The 10715-nt window shown below is 37.9% G+C and overlaps 1 protein-coding gene across 1 annotated transcript; it reads right to left on the bottom strand.

Annotated features, from left to right (window-relative positions):
• Positions 1–362: 362 nt before the first annotated feature.
• On the bottom strand, positions 363–1307 carry LOC120240324 (olfactory receptor 1440-like). Its single transcript, XM_039245038.1, has one exon. The coding sequence runs from the start codon at positions 1305–1307 to the stop codon at positions 363–365; it is 945 nt and encodes a 314-aa protein (XP_039100969.1).
• Positions 1308–10715: the final 9408 nt, after the last annotated feature.

Here is a 10715-nt window from a genome sequence, read left to right on the forward strand (position 1 = left end):
CTTAAAGCCTATTATGGAGTCAGTCTGGTTTAGACTTGTGTCCTTACACTGGCATCTCTGGTTCTTGAGGTAGAACATTAGGTAGGGATGGAATATTGAAGGTGAAAGTTCACACCACAACAACTAGCTATAAATACAGTTGTAGATTGTTTGGCCTATTGATGTATTGGTTCATAACTGATGAAGGATGGAGACGTTGAGCTTCCAGTTACTTCTCATGCATTTTCCTGTCCTTGTGCCAGTCATAGATTTATACTGGGAGAGAGAAGCAACTGTAACTCATCTCACAGTTAGGAGAATTGTGGGTCACTGCTTTAGTCACCAATTTTTCCTATATCGTATACTTGAAATAAATTCCATAATTAGTAACACCAGAAAAAGATTCTCTTCTTCCTTCTGTTTAGGGCATCTTTGATTTCCTTGTTCCTCAAGCTATAGATCAATGGATTTAGCATAGGGATTAGAACAGTGTATAAAACTGAGGCCAATTTGTTTTGGCTCAGGGAATCACCAGAGTTAGGATACATATAAACAAATATACCTGAACCAAAGAAGAGAGTCACAGCTGTTAGGTGAGAAGCACAGGTGTTGAAGGCCTTAGACCTGCCTTCAGCTGAGGTGATCTTCAGAATGGTGGCAACAATATAACCATAGGATATCATGATAACCAAGACAGATGTGAGTCCAAAGATCACTGTGAGCACAGAGGTCATGATTTGAAAGAAAAAGGTGTCAGAGCAAGAAAGGATCAGCAGCTGGGGAAGATCACAAAAGAAATGGTTGATGACATTTGGCCCACAGAAATGGAGCTGAAGTAAGGCACACAGTTGGACAAATGAGCCACAGAATCCAGTTACACAAGATCCCACCGCCATCTGCACACAGAGGGTGGGTGACATGATGGCGGTGTAGAGCAGAGGATTACAAATGGCAGCATATCGGTCATAAGCCATGGCTGCCAGGAGACAGCACTCACTCAGACCCAGGCTAGAGAAGAAGGAGTACTGTATAGTGCACCCTGCAAAGGAGATGTATTTCTTCTTCTTGAAGAAATCTGAGAGCATCTTGGGTGCTATAGTGGAAACATAGCAGATGTCCAGCAAGGACAGGATACTGAGGAAAAAGTACATAGGTGTGTGCAGATGGGAGTCCATCTTGATGAGAGTGATGAGGCCCAGGTTCCAGGAAACTGTCATGAGGTAGATCCCTAGGAATATTGAAAAAAGGACAATGGCGAGCTTTGGAAATTCAGAGAATCCCAAGAGAATGAACTTTGTAACTGCTGTACTGTTCCTTCCTCCAGCCATTGCATTAGTAATTCTAGGATAAGTAGACAAAGAAGAGAATAGTCAATTGTTGTCCCAATTTCTATTGAAAACTTCTACTCATGCTAAACACAAAGCCAAGAGAAATATGGAGCCATTTTAGAAAAAATAACCCTGGTTAACTTTGCCCCTAAATAGCTACAATGGTCCTGCACATCAATTTTCCCACATGTAAAAGAGGATAATTCCACCAACCACTTCCAATCCATTAATTTTTGGAAAAACAACTTCCTAATGGAGACTTGTTCTACTTAAAATACCAAAAAGAAAAAGAAAAAAGTAACATAAGGACATTGTTGTTAGTGCCAAAACCAGGCACTAGATCACCTTCTCAGCAAAAGGTATCTATCTATGCTGATATCTATGCTATCTGTGCTGATAGCATAGAGCCTGCTGTGGATTCTCTCTCTCCCTGACTCTCTGCCTCTCCCCTGCTCTCTCTCTCTCTCTCAAAAAAATAAACATTTAAAAGGTCAACTTTAATGAAGTATAATTTACAAACAACAAAATATATCAATTTTATAAGGTGGACAAATTTGCTCTCCTGTTTGCCACCACCACAATCAGACATAGGACATTTTCTTCCTTCCAAAATATTCTCTTGTGTCTTTTTAAAATATAAGTCCTCTCTCCTAACCCCTTGCCTTAGGCAACCTCCAATCTGCTTTCTGCCACTCTATATTAGGGGACCTTCACTAGATTTTTAAAACAAATGGAATCAAATTGTAAGTAATCTTTTATGTTGAGTTTCATTTGTTCAACAAAATCTTTCTGAAATTCATCTATGTAGTTGTGCTTTTCATCTATAGTTTGTTCCTTTTAATGGCTGAGTAATATTTCGTTGTACATATATACCACAATGTGTTCATCCATTCACCTGTTGATGGATATTTGAATTGTTTCTAACTTCTAGCTATTATAAAGAAATATTTTTATGAATTTTTGTGAGTAAATCATGGTGTAAACATACGCTTTCATTTGTGGGGAGGGGGGAGTACTTGACAGCTGAGTTATATGGTAAGTGTACATTTAACTTTAAAAGAAATTGTCAAATAGCTTTTCCAGTGCATATTTTTTAAAAAGTTTTATGAGATATAATTCATATACCATACAATTCACTTGACTGTACAATTTTACATTGCCAGCAACAGCTATGAGAATTGCAACTTTGGAGGATAAGAAAGAAATTATATTTTTCTTGCCTCCATGGGATCTGGTTACTTTTGTAGAAAATCCAAAAGAAACTACATAGCAATATGAGAATTAGTCATTATTCCCACATGATCCGAATGTCTATGCAGAAAACAAAAAAGATTGTACAGGTAATTGGAAGTAATGAAAATTTAGCAAGATCAACATATAAAAACAGTGCTCAAAATCAACTTAAGAAATCACTATCACAGAGATTAAGTTCAAGTTGGAGGCAGCAACAAAGGGAGACAATATACTGCTGAAAACGAAGTCAAAGACAGAAGGAAAAGGCTTGTTAAAAAGTAAGTAAAAGATTGAAAGAGTTGAAAGGATTAGTGAGAATGTAACACAGGTAGAAGACAGAGTGCTGTTGTCCCTAAAGAAAGGAAACCAAAATAAAGGAAAGGAATGGTACTGAAAAAAAATACTTCAGTAATATATTCTATGTAATGAAGAGTAAATGCCACAAATCTAATGAATGCAACTTGTCAAAACTAAAGTCACACATTGATTGAAAAAAAAAATCAGAGGCAGCTGGCTGACTCAGTTGGTGGAACATGTGACTCTCAATCTTGGGGTTGTGAGTTTGAGCCCCATGTCAGGCATAGAGCTCAGTTTGAAAAATAATAAAATAAAAGCTTCAAAAATTAAAAAAAATATTCTGAGCAGTCAGAAAAATAACAAGTTAGCTCAGGGGAAAATATCAACCCATCTTTACATGTCTTCATATAAGATTCAACAGCAGAAGAGAAAAAGTCATGTTTTTAAACATTTAAAACAATTAAAGTTTGGGAGCAGAGAGAGTGGGATGCCCCAAATCTGGTGCCAAACCAAACTTTCATTCAAGAGTTCAAGCGAACTTACATCCATTTTTAAAAATGAGAGGGACACCTGCGTGGCTGAGTCTGTTAAGCAGCCAACTCTTAATCTTGGCTCAGGTCATAATCTCATGGGTTTCTTCAGTTTGAGCCCTGCATCAAGCTCTGTGCTGACAGCATGGAGCATGCTTAGGATTCTCTCTCTCCTTCTCTCTCTGCCCCTCCCCTGCATACACTGTCCCTGTCGCTCTCAAAAATAAACTTTTGAAAAAAATAATGAGAGAACTCAGGGGCAACTGGGTGGCTCAGTCAATTAAGTAGCCTAATCTCAGCTCAAGTCATGATCTCGTGGATTTGTGAGATTGAGTCCTGCATCGAACTCTGTGCTGTCAGTGTAGACTGCATGGGATTCTCTCTCCCTCTCACTCTGCCTCTCCCCCTCTCATTCTTTCTCACGCATACAGGCACTCTCTCTCTCTCAAAATATAAACACACTTTTTTTTTTTAATGAGGTAACTCAGAGATAACCATGCACATTAGCTCTTCTCATAAGAAGCGTATCTACCAGAAAATGCACTTAAGCAAAAAACAACAACAACAACAAAAATGATAGAGAATATAATGTGACCATAAATAGCACTTGGGCAAGTTACCCAAATCCACCAAACTGGGCTCATCAATGTGTTGCTTTCCTACACTGATATACAAGGGCAGGGAAGGGAACTGCCCTCACAGCTTTCTCTCTGATTTTCTGCAGTTCACCCATCCCAGCCTGAAAATTATTCCTCTGAATCAGAGCTCCTCAACCATGGCTACATCAGAATCATTTGACGCACTTTCTAACCCCCCACTGACCAGGCTGCACCTCAATGAGATCAGCATTACTGGTGCTGGGAACCAGGCATTAGTATTTGCTAAAAAGCCCTGCAAATAATTTCAATGTGCAGTCACTTCAGTGTGCATACGAATCACAAGGGCTTGTTAACACACAGATGACTGGGCCTGAACTCTGAGAATTTCCTAGATAGTAAGTCAGGAGTGGAGTCTGAGAGGTTGCTCTTGGAAGAAGATTTCAGATGATGTTGACATGGCTGGTCTGAACAGCACACCTTGAGAGCCACTTCTCTGAAGAAAAGATGAGTTAAATGAGAGTTTGTTGGTACAAGAGCATAAAGCAACTGTTTCGAAAGCCAACAGAATGATTGGATGTAGTTACATCTTAGCAAAACAACAACAACAACAAAAAAAACCCCATACCTAGCACCTGTGTTCTTTGAAAAGCCCCCAGTAGGTCACCTACTGTAAAAGAAGGGTGCATGTATGTTGAAGGAAGCCTTCAGCTTTTGTCAGAACCTGAGACTAAGATAATGTGTCCAACTGATATTATCATTTATTTCTATTAGTGCTTAAATCTTCTAACTATGTAGAACCATGACGGATTTTCTTTACTGTTGGCAAACAATCACAATCATGAGACTAAAGAAGAATTCTAAGAGGTTCTTTAACGCACTGAAATATTATCATCCCATTTTAGGGGGAAATTATATGCATACTGTATGCAAAACAAAGTTCTTCTATCATAGAAGGAGAAGCAGAGTTTGAGTTTCTCTAAGATGATAGTTGGACTAAAATGGGAAAAATATGCCAAGTGTCTCTGTGAGTATCACTGTGTATCTTCATGCCTTCTGCTGAACCAGCTTTAGGGCTTGGGGGATCCAGAAATCCTGAGATAATAACTTTCCCTTGGGATCTGAGGATATTGTTTTTAGTGAGATTGATTTAGCATAGGCTTTTCCTGTAGCAAATCATGTCATTGTGATTTGCAAAGTTGACAGTAACAGGTTAGAAACTACTGCCCCATGTAAAGTTCTTAAGTTCGAAAGTCTTCTCTCTTTACATACTCCTTGCAATTAGGGAAAGAAGGATGAAAGGAAAGGAAGGAAGAAAAAAAAGGAAGAGAAAAAGGAAAGAAGTTCCTATTTAGAAAATTCAAAGAATATCGTGGCCCACTTAAAAAGTCAGGACATGCAGACCAATGCTAGAGAACATTTAGCCCACTGATTCCTGAACTTCTTTGTATTTCAGGATTTGAGGTAGGTTGTGGTCTTGGCCTTATTCACTTGTATGTCATATGCTTTATGTTCTTACTAGGCCTTTAAATAAACTGGAAACAGGAAGTTACAAAATGTGAAGTAAATAATTATTCTTACTGAAACCCTTAGGCATTTTGATCATAAAAAGAGTTTGCATATTGACAGACTTTGAACACAAGACAAATCAATTGTTAACTTTCAGGGTACAGTGTCATAAGTGTCTACCCTTTTGTTTATTTCTGACTTCATCAATAATAATAATAAATAATACTTGCTGATCACTTACAAAAACCCCTATTTTATTTTTTATTTTAATTTTTTATTACTTATTTTGAGAGAAAGAGAGGGTGCAAGTGACCAAGGGGCAGAGAGAGAGAGGGAGAGAGAAGGAGAGGGAAAGAAAATCCCACAAGGGTCAGAGAGAGAGAGAGAGGGAAAGAGGGAGAGAGAGAGACAGACAGAGAGAGAGAAGTAGGGCTTGAGATTTACCTGATGCAGGACTTGAGCTCACCCCATGTGGGACTCAAACTCATGAACCATGAGATCATGACCTGAGCTAAAGTCAGATCCTTAACTGACTGAGCCATCCAGATGCCCCCAAAAACCTATTTTAATATGGACGCATGAAGTTAGGGAATTTGCCCAGGGTTCCAATGCTAACAAGTGGCAGACTTGGAAACCACTCAGGTGGACTGGCTCCAGGGTTAGGCATTTAACAATTACACTATCCTACAACTTTACATTAAAAGTTTGTGTATCTTTCATCTTTATTTTCCTGTTATTTAGCATTGTACTATTTAATTAGATTTAAAAATTTTTAAGGTATAAGCAAGATAAGTTTTAAAGTATAAACAAATGGGGCACCTGGATGGCTCAGTCAATTAAGCGTCCTACTTCGCCTCAGGTCATGATCTTGTGGTTCGTGGGTTCAAGCCCTGTGCCGGGCTCTGTGCTGACAGCTAGTTCAGAGCCTGGAGCTTATTTCAGATTCTGTGTCTCCCTCTCTCTTTGACCCTCCCCTGCTCACGCTGTCTGTCTGTATGTCTGTCTCTCTCTCTCAGAAATAAATAAAACATTAAAATTTTTTTAAAAAAGTATAAGCAAATAAGAGTAGGTAGGTCAAAAGGTCACACTGGTCTAGTATCAACTATAGCTAAAGTAAATCATCTCTTACATCCACTATTATAATTATTACTATACCCTGCAAGGATGGATCTGCAATGGTGGCAGTTAAGGACAATCTTTAATACTTCAAAAAGCAATAAAAACTGTATATTTATGCAAAATAACACTATAAAGCTGCTTTGGAATAAATATATATCAACTCCCTCTGGCCATTCTATTTCAGACTAAGCAAAAGTTTCAAATATTACTAATGAATGTAAATTTAATTATTGAGAAGCTCCACCATTTCCAAACTTTATGATGTTTAGCAAATCACTCCATGACTATGTGTCTCCATTTCTTCATCTGTAAGGGAGGAATGACCATCACTTTGTTGTGTTTTTATGAAAACCTATTTAAGTTTGGTTATGTAAAGTAGGCAATAGAGTGCTGGTCACAGTAAGCTCTTGAAAATGGGAGTTCTTATATTAATAATAAATAATAACAATGATTATACCTTAAAGATGTTTTGCAAACTAAAATTCTTAAAAGATGGGATCATATGGTAGTGAGAATTTGGGGCTCCTTGAGTTATCAGAAAACTTCCATGCCCTCCATCCTTCATTCCACCCATTTGCCAATGCCTGAAATTCCATGTGAGATGTTTTTCTTTCAGTTAAAATACTTTGGATCCAGTTAAAAACTCAAATAATCCCATGGGGATAAAGAAGAGAGAGCATAGTTATTGTGAGAAAATGAAAAAGTAAAATAGTCATTGAACCTGGATGCATGAAATCTCTAAATTCAGTGCATAGGAGAACAGGGTTGCAAGAAGAAAGACAGCCAAATTGTCCCATTTTGATTCTACCCACCCAGGTATTCTTGTAGCTGTTCTGACAGGTGTGTCTTGGTGAAATCTGAGAGGTGCTGCTGCCACGCCTGCCTTGTCCTGGACCTGTACCTTCTTCTTGACTACACTTCAGAGGTGTACAGAATTCTCTAGGGAATTGAAGGAAACCAACATCATAATATGAGCATTGAGGATGGGAATGTTTACCTCCCCTAGGCTCTGTGCTATCAGCCATGGCTCCCACTAGCCATCACTTTAAGAGAGGTTTTCCAACTCAAGATTCTCTTAAATTTCTCCTTGGGGTCCAGAGTGGCGAGAGAAGAGGCAATTAACAGAAGGCACCATTGTCAGCTAATCATTCTCCAGAGTGATGGATGGAAAAATGTTCCCAGGTGAGTCGTCTCTTCACATTATCATGTGCCCCTCATGACCTAATTGAATCAAATTCCAATTTCCCTTTCCAGACTTTCAGAATCAGCAGATCAATAAGGGGCTCCCAATGCAGGGGTATCATATCAGTTATTATCCAAAACTGAAAGACTTCGGTCATGAAATCATGTCAGGACTGATAATCATGTCAGGATGGCAAGCATAAACCAGGATTGTCCCAGGCAAACCAGATTGTATGAACACCCAATATTTGAAGTCTTTATTAGAAAAGTCATTCAAACAACAAACAGCAGCAACAACAAAGAAAGAAAAGAAAAATCATTCATTGTGGTTTCGGTGATTATGGGCTGAGGCTCTGGACAGACCTGCTTGGGTTGAATTCTGACTTAATTACTTATGAGGTGTGTGACCTTGACCCTTTTACTTAATCTCATTGTGTCAATTAGCAAAGTAGAAGTGATAATACAACAATTACCTACAAAGGTTGTGGTGAACTTAAATGAAATAAACCTGTGAAGTCCCTGGAGGCTCTCAATAAATGTTAGAAACTTTATTATTGCTAATACTATTATTGTTGTAACTTCTCCATTTTTTGTTCATATTTTTTCAAAAAAATTGTACATGTTATATATACAATTATCTATTCAGCTTTTGTTACATGATATTATTTGTGTATGTTTTCAAAACTTTGTAAATTCTTTTTTTAATTTTTTATGTTTATTATTATTGAGACAGAGAGAAACAGAGCCCCTGAATGGAGGAGGGGCAGAGAAAGAGGGAGACACAGAATCCAAAGCAGGCTCCAGGCTCTGAGCTGTCAGCACAGAGTCCGATGCGGGGCTCAAACTGACAAACCATGAGATCGTGACCTGAGCTGAAGTTGGACACTTAACGGACTGAGCCACCCAGGCACCCCAGTAAATTCTTTTTTAATAGCTGTATAATATACTATTCAAATCTTTAATTCAGTTAATGGCTTTCTAATTATATCAGACCTTCGCCATTATATATATTTTATTTTTAACAATAGAAGTGCAACCCAGATACTCCCGATTTCACCAATGTTAACTATAATATCATATTACACTTGCTTTTTAATTTTAATGGTGTTGGGAAAACTAGACAGCAACATACAGAAGAATGAACCTGGACCACTGTCTTATACCATACACAAAAATAAACTCAAAATGGATGAAAGACCTAAATGTAAGACAGGAAACCATCAAAATCCTAGAGGAGAAAACAGATAACAGCTTTTTTGACCTTGGCTGCAGCCACTCCTTACTAGACCTGTCTCTGGAGGCAAGGGAAACAAAAGCAAAAATGAACTACTGGGACCTCATCAAGATAAAAAGCTTCTGCACAGCAAAGGAAACAATCAACAAACTAAAAGGCAACCTACAGGATGTGGGAAGATATTTGCAAATGACATATCAGGTAAACAGTTAGTATCCAAAGTCTATAAAGAACTTATCAAACTCAACACCCAAAAAACAAATAATCCAGTGAAGAAATGGGCAAAAGACATGAACAGACACTTTTCCAAAAAAAGACATCCAGATGGCTAACAGATACACGAATATATGCTCAACATTACTCATCATCAGGGAAATATAAATTAAAACCACAATGAGATACCACCTCACATCTGTCAGAATGGCTAAAATTAAGAACTGGGCAACAACAAATGTTGGCAAGAATGCAAAGAAAGGGGAATGCTTTTGCATTGCTGGTGGGAATGCAAACTGGTGCAGTCATTTTGGAGAACAGTATGGAAGTTCCTCAAAAAATTAAAAATAGAATTACCTGCTGACCAAGCAATTGCACTACTAGGTATTTATCCAAAGGATACAAAAATGCTGATTCAAAGGGGCACATGCACCCCAATGCTATAGTAGCACTACCAACAATAGCCAAATTATGTCCATCAACTGATGAATGGATAAAGAAGATATGGGATATATATACAATGGAATACTTGGTGATGAAAAGGAATGGAATCTTGCCATTGCAACAACATGGATCCAACTACAGTGTGTTATGCTAAATGAAATGAGTCAGTCAGAGAAAAACAAATGTTATATGATTTCACTCATACGTAGAATTTAAGAAACAAAATAGATGAATAGGGGAAGGGAAGGAAAAACAAGATAAAAATAGAAAGGGAGGCAAACCATAAGAGACTCTTAAATATAGAGAACAAGCTGAGGGTTGCTGGAGGGTTGTTGAGTGGGGGGTGGGTTAAAGGAGCTATGGGCATTAAGGAGGGCATTAAGGAGGGTACTTGTTAGGATGAGCACTGGGTGTTATAGGTAAGTGATGAATCACTAAATACTATTCCTCAAATCAATTTTACCCTATATGTTAACTAACTTGGATTTAAATAAACTTAAAAAATTTTAAAAATATTGAAACTCTTGTTTAAAATAATCAAATACAGAAAGCCACATAAAAATGTATGGCTTAATGATTTACACAGAGAATACCTTTGTAGCTGCCACCCATGTGAGAAGATCATATTTTGCTACCTGCCTCAAACATTTCCCACATATTCCACCCCACTGGAGCCCCTTCTTCCCACGTAAGTGTAGCCACTATTCTGATTTAATAATAATCACCACCTTACTTTTGTTTATACTTTCATCATTTGAATGTGCATACCTAAATGCTAAGATGGATTTTGGATTTTAACATGTTAATTCTCTTTCTCTCTGTTTCTCCATCTCTGTGTCTCTGGATCTCTGTATGCATGTATAAGTGTGTCTGCCTCTCTCCCTCTCTTGGTCTCTTTCTATGAAATTTATGTTTTTCCCTTGGAACTTCTTATAGTCTGCATTTTGCTAATTCACTCCCCATGATACAGTTTAGTATATATTTCTGTCCTCTGTATTTCATGTAAATTGGTAGTTGGATATAGGAGCTTAATATGGTTCAGTTATGACAG

This window comes from Hyaena hyaena, unplaced genomic scaffold, assembly GCF_003009895.1.
Source record: "Hyaena hyaena isolate Hyena2069 unplaced genomic scaffold, ASM300989v1 scaffold_252, whole genome shotgun sequence".
Classification (NCBI taxonomy): Eukaryota; Metazoa; Chordata; class Mammalia; order Carnivora; family Hyaenidae; genus Hyaena; species Hyaena hyaena.